The sequence below is a fragment of the Podarcis erhardii genome (genome assembly GCF_964252035.2).
Source record: "Podarcis erhardii genome assembly, chromosome: 7".
NCBI lineage: Eukaryota > Metazoa > Chordata > Lepidosauria > Squamata > Lacertidae > Podarcis > Podarcis erhardii.
The window spans coordinates 72780853-72795246 of record NC_138511.1 but is presented as its reverse complement, the minus strand read 5'-3'; the positions used below and the strand labels follow the sequence as shown (position 1 = coordinate 72795246).

The following is a 14394-nucleotide window of genomic DNA, read 5'->3' as shown; positions in this document are numbered from 1 at the left end:
CTAAAATGCTAAATTTAATCAACAATTACGATAGGTGGTTTTTTTTGGCGGCAGGTGGTACAACAGTAGGAATAAAGAACTGGCGCTGGATTGAGTTACTAGTTGTGTACATTGGCAAACCATACAGGAACGCAGTTAACTGCTAGTTTATCTCTGTTTCCCTTTTACTCGAGGCACACCAACAAAACCTAAATTTAGTCTGGCCGCCAACGCCAAAATGTTGTTGACTCATCTTATTTAGATCAGAGAGACTACCCTGCCAGTTCTATATAGAAGACACACATTTGAAGCTGACACCCCCCCCCCCCGCCTTCCAACTCATGTGAAGTAATTGAATGTACTGGAAGCTGTCTTATGCAATGCCAGGGCACTAGTCCACTGAGCCCAGCATTGTGTACACGGACTGGCAGCAGCTCTCCAGGCCAGCAGGCAGAGGTTCTTCCCAGCACCTGCTCCTTGGAGATCCTTCTTTAACGGGATCTGCCGTAACTGAACCTAGGAATTTCTGCGTGCAAGTGAGGTGCTGAGCAAACAGTCCCTCCTCTTGTTTCCAGACAAGCGAGAAAGTCTCGCTTAGCTTTGCACATGTGCTGTGGTTTCGTAGAGAAAACGGGACGACTTAGGGTTGTCCAAGAGACACATAAGCTCACCCAAGTCACATTTTTGAAAAAAAGACAGGAAACCCAGAGACTTTCAACCACTTCCAGGACCCACGCTGCATTTTCTAAACAGGGAAGTTTAAAAAGCAAGAGGCACGACCCAAACAAAACAGGTTCAGTGTTGAGGTTTTAGCTTTTATTTTGGAAAAAAAAAATCACCTGTACATTCTCACTTCATCGATCAACAATGATGTGCTACCGTGTGCTTGCGACAAGAGGGGACAGTAGAAGCTCCAGAGGCCTGCCAACCTGAGCAGCAAACTTTCCAAAAGCCTTTGGAAATGAGACCGAGAAAGGAAACAAGCTGCTCAGCCGCAACCTTATTTTCCTCTTTTCCGAGAAACACAATTAAGAACTAAGAATTTACATTTGAGCCCCAGGAGGGAGGGAGGGAGATAGATAGGGTCTGGTTTTTGGTTTTTTTTCAGCCTTGCTCTCAGTTACTGATAGCAGAACAAAAACCCCATGGAAGTGTTGGAGGGGCATGCATTCCCCAGCCTTTATTGTTAGCCCTTCCCAATAATCTCAGAAGGCAAATAAATCCGAGCCCTTCCAAATAAATAGGGACTAGAAACACACAAGTGATAAATAAGATTTTTTTTTTTAAAAAAAGAATCAGTAATATACACAATTACAAGGATTTTATTTGGTTTCAGAGGCAGAGAAAGAAGAGCTCCGATGGCATCTTAAAAGCCAGTGTTTGTAGTAGCTGGAAAAGGAAGTCAAAGGATCTTATAACCGATTGGTTAATCCCACTCTCCCCTGCACCGAACCCCAAAATGTCATCCGCTGAAGTTTCGCTTTCAAAACAAAACAAAAACAAGATGGAAGTAAAAAAGAACACAGAACAAAACACAACCTGAGGGCACTGATCTCTTCAAGTCAAGGAGAGAGACTGGTTGCTAATTCCACAGTACTGAGGAGCAATAAAGAGATTGAGGCTTACAAGGAAGAGCAAGCCATTTAAATTTTTTTTTTTTTACCTCCTGCCCACTCTTTCAGTGAAAGAATGGCTTAAAAATAAAAACCAGACACTGAATGTAGAGGGGCTTGCTAGACTTTCTTGACAAAGCCAACAGCGGAGTGGATTCTCAGCAACTTGCCCCCCTTTGTAGGCCAAACTCAAGACGGTAGTTTTTTTTTTGTTTTTGTTTTTTGCAGGGTGGGGGAGAGAGAAGGCCATGCAGGTGAAAAAAAGGCCATTTTGTTTTTCTTGAAATTCTGTAGCTGCCATAGGCACAACCCGAGGACACGACTCCATCTCTGCGCCATCTTGTCTGCAAAAAACAACAACACAGACACCTTTCCGATTCCTCCCCTCTCCCCCTACACAAGAGGAGCACAACAGTGCAAAGCAAAAAAGGGGGGGGAGGGGAAGCCTCCAAATGATTGTCCATTGTTATTTCCAGTAGGTGGGGGCAAGGGCGACCTGGGAAAGCCTGTAGATCTGTGCAGGGGGAAGATCAGGAAGTAGGGGCGTGTGGTGGTGGTGGTGGAGATCAAGCCACAAAAAGAAGCGCCAGCTCCCACAGCAGAGCCACCTCAACAGCTGATGGCACTGGTCTGCTGTTTGCTGACAAAGTCCGAGATGAAGTCAAACTCGTTCTGTCCCAGAAAGAGTTCGGGCAGCTCCTGAACCCGGTCCAAGCCGAGCTCCATGACCAGAGACGTCAAGACCTCTTCGTCGATGGGATCCGTGTCCATAACATTCAAGGTCAGGGCCGGAGAGGGCAGGTGCTGCATCCCCAGGTGCTGCCCGGGTCCCATCCTGTATTGCGGCACCCCTGCCCCAATGGGCCCGTTGCTCATGCCCATGAGGGGGTGGCCCTGGTATTGCGTGTTCAGTTTCTGCAAGTGCATGCTAGCCATGAGCTGCTGAGTGCCCACCGGTCCCAAATATTGTTGCTGCTGCTGCTGCTGTTGTTGTTGCTGCTGCTGCTGGTGTTGTTGTTGTTGTTGCTGCTGCTGGCTCGGATTGCTGAACATCATGGCGCCTGGGACCTGGTGGTGCCCCATCTGTCCATTGATGCTGGGCCTCTGCCTCATGCCTCCGTCCAGGGCAGGGCCTCCGTACTGCATCATCTGGTGGTTGGCTGGGAGCGTCCTTAGCACGTGCTGCTGCTGCTGCTGCGGAGGGCCTTGCATCCCATTCATGCCTATCCGGTAGCCCTGCATCCCGTTCACCCCGTGGCTCATCGACATCATCATGTGGTCAGCCATCACAAGCTGGGCACTGGAAGACAAAAGGAGGAGGGTCACGTACAAGGCGGCACGGGGTCCCGTCCCCCCCAAAAACCATGCAGTGTTTGAAATTAGCCAGGCGCATTTTGCACCCTGGCGATCAACCGCTTGCGACCAAGTGAAGATGCTAGGAGCCTGGAAAGCGCCCAATATCTCTGCCACCTGGAAAGGTGCGTGCCCGGGGATCATACGACCACATGCTAACACCACATCCTGTAGGATTCTCTCAGTTGTTATCTTTTAAACCTGCACAAACTGGAATGAATTCCAGGAACCCCAAACGCTTTTTCTGTGCAGCCTGAGCAACAGCAATCACCGTTAAGAAAAAGAGGTCGGAATAGGAATACATGTGGACTGTCCCTGGATCAAGTGACTTTTCTTCTTCAGGTTCTCCAAATTATTAACCTAGCTCAAGGTTGTCCTCTGAACTAGCCAGATGTTCAACTGAGAATCAATCACAGTCAGCCCATCATTTGAAAATTAAGACTTTAGAGCCGCCTCCCCAAAAATGGCAACTAGACATTCTGTTTTGGCGACTGTAACTGTGGTTTAAGGGGCCATTTGGCGCCTAGCTTATATACCTGAGTTTCTAACACTGCTGCCACGACATATGCAAGCCTGCAACACATAAGTCCAGAGTGGGGTGGTCAAGGCCTTTTTTGGCAGCCCCCAGCCTTGGTGCCTCCTTCCCAAAGCTGGTAAGCAAGGAAGTGGGCTTTGGAAAGGCGGTGTGAGGCTCTGACAGAGTCCCAGAGTATTCCCACCTCCTTCCTAAAGCCTCCTTAGCACTTTCCCACATTTGGGAAGGAGGAGGGACCCTGCCAGAGCCTCGCACCGTACTCTTGCAGCCACTTGGTGTGAAAAGTTGGGCTGCCCCATTCTAGAGGGTATGGGGCTCCCAAGTGCCCCCTTCCCCTGCTCCAGAAGTTATATTTTGTATACATCTTTTCGACAAGGTGTTTCTTTTTTTTTTTTTATAATAATTTTTATTGATTTTACAACATAAACAAAAAACAAAACAAACATAATGCGACTTCCCCAAACCTCCCCTTCACTGCATCCAAATTTCAAAATTTTTAGCAATTCTTCATCCCATTTTTATATTTAATTCTCTTTAAAAAGAGTTTCTGCTTTATAAATTTCGATTTATAGCTGTAATTCTTAGTGTCCAATCCCCTGACATCTTAACATTCCGAAATTTTACAACAATTTTTAAGATAGATTTTAAATTTTTTCCAGTCCTCCTCCACTGTCTCTTTCTTCTGGTCACGGATTCTGCCGGTCATCTCTGCCAGTCCCATAAATTCAGTCACCTTGGTCTGCCATTCTTCCAGAGTAGGTATCGACAAGGTGTTTCATAGTGACACACACACGGCTTCTGCACCATTCATCCTCTCAACCACCTTACAAGGTAGGCTAGGCCAAGAACTCAGCAGAGAGGCAAACCTGGTTTGCGAGTTAACAGGTGCACATTGTTTCTCTAAAACAGTGTTTCCTAAACTTGGGTCGCTAGCCGTTTCCCCCCGAACTACAATTCCCATCATCCATGATCACTGGTCTTACTAGCTCGGGATGATGGGAGTTGTAGTCCAAAAAAAACAGATGGAGACTCAAGTTTGGGTAACACTGTTCTAAAGCCAGGGTGGAAAATGTGTGGCCCTCCCTGTATTCCTGCCCCCAAATTCTAATCAGCCTCAGTCAGTATGGCCCAATGTCTAGGGTGATGGGAGCATTAAGTGTGGCAACATCCGGCTGGACCCAGATTGTGCCCATCATGGCTAGGGCAACGGCCTAGAGCCAATGCACTGAAGGAAACTGTGCTTTGTGTGTGCGCGCATGCACATATAGAATTACAACCTCTCTCTTATCTACAGTGGCAGATGGCAGGGACTCCCCCTTCCCTAACAGGTCATGTGGTAGAGAGGCTTTGGGGGTGGAGGAAAAGTTTATAATGGGAGGCAGCTACAGTGTCCACTAAGGCAGAACTGTCCAACAGCCATGGCCAGCTGAGAAGGGGACACACATCCAAGGACACAAGAGACCACAAAGCCCTTCCTGGGCCAGGACAAATGCAACAGCCCATTTGTCACAACAGCCAACCAAATGCCTCCAAAAAGGCTGTTAAACACAGCCTGTTTAACACAACCCTCTCCTTGTTGCTGCTGCTCCCAAGGAACTGGCAATTCTGAGATTCTGAACATGGAGGTTCCATATGGGTTGGAGTGGGGAACTGCAACATGATGTTGCAGCGTACGGTCGCCACCCAACAAATAGTCCCGTCCTGGGCACCACAGTCACCCTGGAGCAAAGGTTATGTAGTTCTGCCTAGGCCTCCCAGGGGGAGGAAAAGGAAAAGAAAGGTGTGTGTGTGGGGGGGGAGACTCTTCTTCCCATGGCTTTCCCCCGCAAGGCTATCTAGTGCTTCAGGGACAAGGTTTGGGCTGTCAGCCTAAATCCTTTTGTATGTATCATGGTTCTTGAAAGTGCAATAATGGGTGCTTAAGCTCACAGCATACATCCCTTCTCCTTTCAATTCACAACTCTTAGGCTGAGGTTTTAAAATTCTGTTCTTCAAGTATGTAGAAACAAGTACCTTTATCTCTCTCCACCGATGCCCCCCCCCTTTACTTCCCAGCTGACATGCACTCAGCCAACAGGATCTGATTATCAGGATGTGCTGCCCTATCCTAACAGACTGGCCAGGCATGCACTTATCCAACCCCCTTTTAAAAACAGATCTAAGCTGGTGGCCCTCTTAACCCAAGCCGAGGCTCCACGGCGCCCCCTAGAGGAGCAACAGGGGAACGACAATACTGCCCCCTAGCGCACGGGAGGATGAAGATCCGCCTAAGGACGCAGTAGGCAATGAAATCGAGGTTGGTTACCTCGCCACCTTCCCTAAGTCACCGATTTGTCATTCCTGCCCAACCCCGGGACACCTTAAGCAGCTTGCAAATACGAAAGCAGGCCGCTGGCAGCGAACAGAGGATTTATGCAATGGGTTTTACATCCCGGATAAACGAAGGCGACCTTGTGCATGAAAATAAAAAGTCTGTTGCAACCTCCCCAACGCTGTCGGATCGCAGAACCCGGCGCTGGTAATATGCCCCGCAGAATGCAAGCAGCAGCGCGCCCGTTCCCTAACCCGCTTCCCATGGCCAACCCCCCTCCCCGCTTCCCTCTCTTTTTCTCTCCCCCCTCCTCCTCCTCCCCCCCTTTGCCGGCTCCAGGCAGCTCCCGCCCCGGCACATTCCGCCAGCACAAAGATCAGCACTTTGAACACAGAAGTTTAACCCTTCCCTGCCTGCTCCCGAGCAAAAGACAATGCCGCCGAAGGAGCGCTCCGCGCAAATGAGGACTCGGGCTGGTGCTGGGCTGGAAAGGAGAAAGAAAAAGCCCGTTTTCCTGGCCACCTCGACGAACGGCAGGCAATGCAAAATAAATAATAATAATAATAGTTTTCCGATCGTGGCCGTCTCTGCGGAGCCTCTCGAAGCCCAATGTCACCCTCCTTTCCCCGCCGTGGTTTCCTCGACTCCCTCCTCGGCTACATACCCCAAAGGCGGCGATCCGAAGGGAAGGCTGCAAACTCGCAAATGGCCCGGCTGAGAAAGTCACCTCGGCAGGAGGAGGAAAGCGGCGGCGGCTCCCCTTTCTTCCCTTCCTTCCTTACACGCGGCTGCTATTCCCACGAGCGAGCTGGCCAGCCTGCCCGCCGCGCTTGCAAAGGCACCTCCAGCCCGGCCGCATCAATTCCAAGCGGCGGGTCCTTCCTCCGGCGGCGGCGGCGGCGGCGGCTGCTGCTGCTGCTGCTCCTCCGCCTCCTCTTTCTCCGGCTCCCAGCCGAACCCTCGCAGGCGCCGCTGTGTGTATTTGCAAGTAGGTTAAACTTCAGCGTTTTTTAATATATATACATACACACAGAGAGAGAGGGAGAAGCCGGAGGGGGGCGGAGCCAAAGTCTCCGCCCCTGCGCCTCTGATTGGTCCAGCTCTCCCAAATGGCTCTTCTCCCCCCTCCCCAGCCTGGATGCTTTTTCCAAAGCGGCGAAGAGGGGGCCGAGGTGAAGAATCGCAGGGTCCCGCCTACCTGTTTTTGTTTCATCTCCGAAGAAGGAGGGATTGCAACACAATGGCGGGAGTTTGCAGCATATGCAAAGGCAGGAGGAGGAAAGGACGGGTGGGGGGAAGCGCTGCCTGCCTGTCTGCCTGCTTGCTTTCTTCCATCTCTCCATCTCTCCTCCTTCCCTCTCCAAACCGGCTCGCCTAACAGCCCTCTTTGCCGGCGCTCATCTTGCACACGGTGGCGTGCGCGCACGTAACGTGTGTATGCATGCAAACAAACACGAGGACAGAGGGAGAGAGTGGAAAGCAGGGGGTGGCGAGGAGAGAATTCTTGCAGCCTTTGCTCTCCCCTGGCGATTGGCGAAGCGTGAGCGGGTGAGAGGGCGCAGAGGGATGGCTGCCGGCTGCCGGCCAAGATATTGCGAGGCGCATTGTTTATTATTAACTCCCGGGCCCCGGTGGGGAGCGCATTCCTCGCCCTGACCTGCCTTTTGTTATGCAAATACAGAGGGGATGTTAATCTGCTGCCACGCGGTTGGAAAGAGGTGGCCCTCGCGAATGGCTCAATTAACCACAGGGCGCTGGACGGGGAGGAGCGGGTGGCGCAATACGGCGCGTTCCCGCTGGTCGCGCGCGCGCGCGGTGCCTTCCTCCTGCTGCTAATTTCCCAAGCGTTTTCCAAGAAAAGCGAGGAAACTTTTTTGTTCATAAGGGCATCTGAGTGACTCGTCCCCTGAATTGCTGTTTGGGTTTTTGGGGGTTTATTTTTCTGCGCACCCCACTTTGCTTTTCATTCTTACGCGTCAACTCTGCTAACACCTGAAAGGATAACAAAGGAACTTCAAAGGGAGGCTGCAGTGAGAAGCTGCTGCGTGAGAACTTCTCAAGAAATTCAATTCCTTTCGTTTGGGCCTGAATACAGACAATGGTTTCCCACCTTACATGCTGATTGACTCAGCATTTCTGAAGGTGTAAAGGGCCATTGCATATTTTGCATACAAACTCTAATTGAATTGTTCCATCTTGCCCCCCCCCCCATTCCGATTGCCATATAACTTCTACTATTTCCTCCTTATATTGCTCTTGTTATGCCTATCACCAGGGCCTGCTTGTTAGAAGTGGGGCACGTCCCTACTGGTTGGCTTATGCATTCGTTCGATTGGACATAGTGGAAAGACACACTCCTTATCTGTTCCATTGCTTGACCTTTTGGCTTCACTTTCCAAAGCCTGCCTCCAGTTTTGTGTCTCTTTGCTCAGGGCCTATGTACCTGACGCACTTAATCGACTACTTACTGAAGCAACAAATGAGACTTTGGCCCACATGTTTGTGTGATGAAAACAGCCTAATTTCAGATTGGTTGCAGTATCAAGTTGCTAGATCTCAAAGATTAGGATTTTTCTCTCTTCCCTAGGGTTGGAATATCTGGAGGGGGTTTCCCTTTGGGGCAAAATCCAGGACAAAATTCACCTTTCAAAAACTAGGCTAAAACCAAGGATTCTTATGGTATTACTGTACATTTGTTTGGTTGGAGTTTGTATTCATTTGACCTTTTCATATTGCTAAGACAAAGCTAATCCTATGAATTGCATTACTAGAATATCTAGGAGCAGGGTAAAACTGTTCAAAATTATTATTTTTGCTGCTGCTACTGCCAGAAGTGCAATGTTTACATTAACAATATTGAAGCGTACATTTACAATATTGAAATGTTTTCCACACTGTGTTCTTTGTTGCTTTTTTGCTGCTACTACTATTTTGCTACTACTACTGTTACGAAATTGTGCTTTACAAAATATTTCTATTGAGAAATATAGTGTAACTGAACCACTGCATTGTTGTAAGGCTCTTTAAATTGCTCCCAGACTTTGGAATTACCTTCCTAGAGAGGCTAGACCGGCTCCATCCTTGCTGTCCTTCTGCTGGCAGGAGAAGACTATTTTCTTCTGAAAAGCTTTTGGGAACTTTTTTTCTTTTTTAAAAAAGGAAAGTACTTCGAATAGTGCTTTGCTGTTTTTACTGTCTGTATTTTAATAGATTTGGTTTTATAATTTTTATATAGTTTAATTACTATTACCTTACAAGAAAGGAGATTCTGACTAAACACAAGAAATAACTTTCTGACTGTAAGAGCTGTTTGATAGTGGGGTGGACTCTCTCTGAAGGTGGGGACTCCCCTTTATTGTGGGATTTTAAGCAGCGGTTGGGTAACCATCAGTCATGGATGCTTTAGCTCAGTGGTGTCCAAACTTTTTTCAAAGAGGGCCAGATTTGATGACGTGAAGGGCCGTGGGGGCCGACCAAAGTTGTTGACCTTTTTAAGAGTTGGAGTTGTTGAGCTTCTTTTAGGATTGAAGTTATTGAGGGTTTTTAAAGGATTTTACCCCAGGAAATAAACTGCCACAGGGGCCGGATTAAATTGACCAGTGGGCCGGATTAGGCCCCCGAAACAGACTTTGGACATGCCTGCTTTAGCTGAAATCCCTGCATTGGTGACCCTCAGTGTCCCTCTCCCAACTCTACAGTTCTAAGATTCTATGATCCTGTATATGGTTTTCAGCTTTCTGTATGTTATCCGTGTTGTTTTTATTTCTGTAAACTGCCTTGAGTCCTGGTGTGAGAAAAAGGCTGGTTATAAAGAAACACAATTCTTGAGGAAAGGTTGCATACAAATAAACGCAATGATGATGGTATGGTTGTATGGTTGGGAAGGACTGAGAAGTATGCATTTCCCATCCTTGTGCAAAAGACCTCCACTTTTAGATGTGAGGCCTCTGCTTTTGGGTAGCAGCGAAATGGAGCAGATGAGAATCTTCTGTTCCTCTTTCTCAGGTATACAAAAATAGCATGTGATGCGGACCTGTTGCCACTTCCTTGGAGTTAAGTGGCTTGGGAAAGCACACACCAAATATTGACTTCAATTCAGCTCTGTTTGGCCCAGGAACTTTGTTCTAGCAGTTGGGCTCTTCCTCCTGCTGTTTTCAGGCCTGGTGCCACACAGCACAGCATCCTTGAGTAGCTACTAGCTCCAGCGCTGTGGCACAGCCTGCTGCTGATGTCTGATTGGTGCTGGCTGGGTGGTCGGCTCCACTTCCCACAATGCACCACTGTTCTGGGGGCATTGTGGGAAATTAAAATGGCTGCCCACCACCCATTGTGGGGTTGGCAGTTATCATTTATGTTTCCCATAATGCCCCTGATGTGGCATGGCTCCAGGGCATTATGGGAAATTTAGATAGCCCCTTGCTGTCTGCCATTGATGAGAATGCTGTCACCGCCAGGTGAACCCACTGATGTAGAAGAGGACCCACTTTTCCAAAGGTCTACTTCAAACTTGGAGCCAGCCTGGACTATACTTCTCATTGGGTCTCTTTTACATACCTCACAAGGTGGTTGTGAGGATAAAATGGAGGGGAACCATCTTGAGGTCCATAGTGATAGGCTCAGTGAAAAATACATCAATAAATACACCATACATTTAAAACACATGGCTTAAGCCCCCCCCCCAATCCTGGGATTTGAAGTTTACCCCTCACAGAGCTACAGTTCCCAGGAGTCTTAGCAAATTGGAGTTATTGGGGGACGCGCCACTTGATTTAAATATGCTTTAAATGTATTGTATGGATGTAACCATAGATGGTGCTTGAATTCCCTCAAAGAATCCTGGGAACTGTCATTTGTTAAGGGTGCAGGGAGTTCTAACTTTGTGGGTGGCAAATCGTAGTTCCCAGGGCTTTTAAGCCGTGTGCTTTCTTTCAGTGTATGATGTGAACGCAGCCAATAACTGATGGATAAAAGTTGTATGTCCCTGGAAAAACAAACCACACATCTCCACCTTTACTTGACAGAACAGAGGGATTGGACCCACCCTTTAAAACAAAAATGGTTAAAACAAAATGATAGGGGATCATGGGAGAATTTCATAGGGGCTGGTGAAAATGATTTGATCCCTGTTCATGTTGCATACAAATAACCTTGTGAGCAATGAGGGGTCTTATCCAACTCAGCCAAAAGTGGGTGGTTTATATCCAAAATACAAAAGGTTTCATTTTATTTCTACCTCTTCTTTGCATTGTGGATTTATTTGTGGGGCAGAACAAGTTTGACTTCATCTCGGATTTTGGCACCAGGGCGGCTGGCAAAGGAAAGGGGATTTGCGCAATGCAATTAGAAATGAGACGCGGGCTCTGTTGTGATGAGGCAATGTGCAGAAGTGATGAAGGTTGGGAAAAATAATCCCAACTTCCCCTGTGGATGCAGAGATTGCTGGAGTCTTAATGGCTGCTACCACTCAGGGAATAGATTCTGGAGTCATTGTGGATTCACTCACTGGAAAACAAACAGCAGTGCAACGTAAACAGAAGGTTAGGAATGATTCATAGTTCAGGATGCTGTTGTCTGATGATTTCAGTGAATGAGGGCCCTTTTGGACGCAATGCTTCTCCTATCTGGAAGCCTTCAGCCCAGGGATGGGAATTCTGCAGCTCTCCAGATATTCTTCAACTCCATCTCCCATTAGCCCCAACCAGCATGGTCAACAGTCCAGGATGATGGGAGTTGTAGTCCAGCAACACCTTCGTTGCCACAGATTCCCCCATCACTGCTTTAGCCAGTTTATTGCAATACCTTGAATGTTGGCCTTAGAGCAGGGAGACATGGGTTCAAGTCCCCACTTATAAGTGCCCTCGATAAACTTGGGTCTGTGAGTATCGTTCAACATATCCTACTAATAATATGTAATCATACCTGATTGCTCATTCATGTGTAGATAAATAAGTTGAAGCGCAGGGCTGGAAGATTCTTTCACTAACTAACTAACTAACTCAGAGGAGTTGAGTTCCAGATGGAGGTCTGTCTGATCACAATATGCCAGTCAGCCATGTAGCTCACTGGGTGATCTTGGGCCAGCCTAACCTACCTCCCAGGGTTGTTGGGAGCATAAAATGGGGGGGGGGGGAATGTAATAATCAATTTATTAATCAGGCAGTTTCTGTTCCATTGTCAAATAGCTCTTACTGTTAGGATGTTTTGCCTAATGTTTAGCAGAAACCCGCTTCCCTGGAATTTCCTCCCATCAGTACTTTGCCTTCTGGAAGAACAGGGAACAAATCTCCTTCATCAGCCTTCTGTGTGTAGTAGGCATGCATGGGGGAAGGAACATACGGTAGCTTAGTGGCAGAGCAGCTGCCTTGCAAGCGGAAAGTCTCAGTTTCAATCCTGGTATCTCCAGGTTGGGTCAGGAATTCACCTGCCTGAAACCATGGAAAACCCCATCCACTCCACTCCCCATCACGGACCACTTGAAAATTGCTGACAGTCTTGGAGGACCACTGAATGGTTTTCCTGCCTGTTGTCGCAATTGTTCTGTGCTGTGTTAGATGCTACATGGTTTCTAAGAATATTTGTATTGTTTCTTCCGTTGCACATATAACACTACAACTGAATTTTAGGGAACATAAATTGTAATGCAATAAAACCTGCTATCTAGCCCAAATATTTCCTTATTGTAAATGCATGCATGCCCCCCTTTTAATCTCGGTACCCCAAAGGGCAAGAGATTTACTATTCCAAAAGGTGAACATTCCACAAAAGTGGCCCAGTATTTTCCTACAGGCAGTGGGGATGGGCAGCTACAGCCCCTGCCCTGACCTCACAATATTTCAGCCCTTGCCATTTTTCTAAAACAGTGTTGCTGCTCTCATGGCCAGGGATTTTTTTACAAGGCATCCCTTCATGGCCTCAGCCCTCCATCGTTCTTCTACCCTCTTATTTACCCCTCATTTCCTTGTGTTTACAGTGTGTGAAATATTTCAACACTCCCTGTGGACCAGTTACAATGCTACTTTCCCCATGTTTCACCCACAGGGAACGTGGTTGCATGAGTAGAGTATGAGGTCACATTCCACCCCCAGGGGATATATATTTATAGATTAGTTTCTGGGCCATGTGGTTTCCTCCCCCCCTCTCTGCCCCCAGCTCCAAAATCAGCAGGTTCTTGCTTCAGCCTCTCTTCTTCACCGCCAAGGCAAACTCTCTTTCTTCTCTACATCCCTAATACTGTTTAACACAGGATATTTTTCCTGAATGAGTACAAGGGGGGAAAGCCACACTCATGCACCCTTCTTACTTGTGAACATCACGCATGGGTCCATTCAGCCATGTCTTCGTAGAAACTGATTTAATAACAAACAAGAGCTGATACCTACCCCTTCGCTAGCATTGCTGGGGATACGGGGTGGGACAAATGAAGATGGATTGGATAAAGTATTGATTCTGTATTTATTGTTAGCTGCCGAGTGCCAATTGTTAAGAAGATGGAAATATTTACAGGGGACAAATAAGGATTTATGGTACAGTCAAAACAGCCTATAACTGTTGCTCAGAAATCAAGGTCTAAGTCACACTTAGAAAAAAAGCTCACTGAAATCCATGGGAAATTACAGTACCATGATTAACTCAGTGTCAGATGATTTTGCCAGGTCTACTGTTTTCTGTAGGGTTTTGCTGCGCTAGAAAGTTCCCCTGAAGAATTCATTGGCAGGATTGAACTCCCTGCCCATCAGTTGGTGGGTGGCAGGTTCAATCCTGCATTTTGCAGAGTCTGGCTGCACCAGTGACTTCCTCACAGGGAACAAAGGCACTGCTGAGCCAAACAGGATTGGACTCCCCAACCAAATGCTGATTGACACAGAGTTTATTCCTGTTTTCTCGTTGATTGTTACAGATAGGTAGCCGTGTTGGTCTGCCATAGTCAAAACAAAATAAAAAAATTCCTTCCAGTAGCACCTTAAAGACCAACTAAGTTAGTTCTAGGTATGAGCTTTCGTGTGCATGCACACTTCTTCAGATACGAAGAAGTGTATTCTCGTTGATTGGATGCACAACTCACATCTTTATCTGCCCCTACACCTAATATCAGGTGTGGGGAAGGTGGGCATGGGGTTCCTCACCCCTGCTCTGCTCTACTCTTGGCCTGGATCCAATTTTATGTACTACAACATGCTAGACTTTGGCGAATTTACTTAAAAATAGCTCAAAAACTATAAGAAAAGTTCCACAACTTTGGTAAAAAATACCAAAACACCACCCAATTTTGAGGCAACTGATGAACACAGCTATGTTACCATATATTTATTTAAAATATTTGTAGGCTATGTTTAGGAGTATACCCTTTCAAGATGGCTTCCAATAAAAATCACCAATGTACACTATATTCACAAATAAAATGATAACAAACCAGGATCTAAAAAGACAGACAGCTGCCCCAGGGATGCCTGGCCAAAAGTCGCTTCAGAATGTGACCAAGCTCAATAGCAGCAGAATTCAAATAAAGAGATGCTTTTAGGAAAAAGCTAGTGGAAACAGGAGAGTTTTCAGATCTCTCCCCCCCCCCCCAATGCAATAAGTAACAAAATAAAATAAAGATTGGG

The 14394-nt window shown here is 47.3% G+C and overlaps 1 protein-coding gene across 1 annotated transcript; it reads right to left on the bottom strand.

Annotated features, from left to right (window-relative positions):
* Positions 1-773: 773 nt before the first annotated feature.
* Positions 774-6789, bottom strand: CITED4 (Cbp/p300 interacting transactivator with Glu/Asp rich carboxy-terminal domain 4). The gene is made up of 2 exons (XM_081869698.1): positions 6456-6789; positions 774-2892 (listed from the first exon to the last, which is right to left on the bottom strand). Exon 2 carries the CDS (start codon positions 2877-2879, stop codon positions 2202-2204), a length of 678 nt encoding a protein of 225 aa, XP_081725824.1. The 5' UTR covers positions 2880-2892; positions 6456-6789; the 3' UTR covers positions 774-2201.
* Between the last annotated feature and the right edge of the window lie 7605 nt (positions 6790-14394).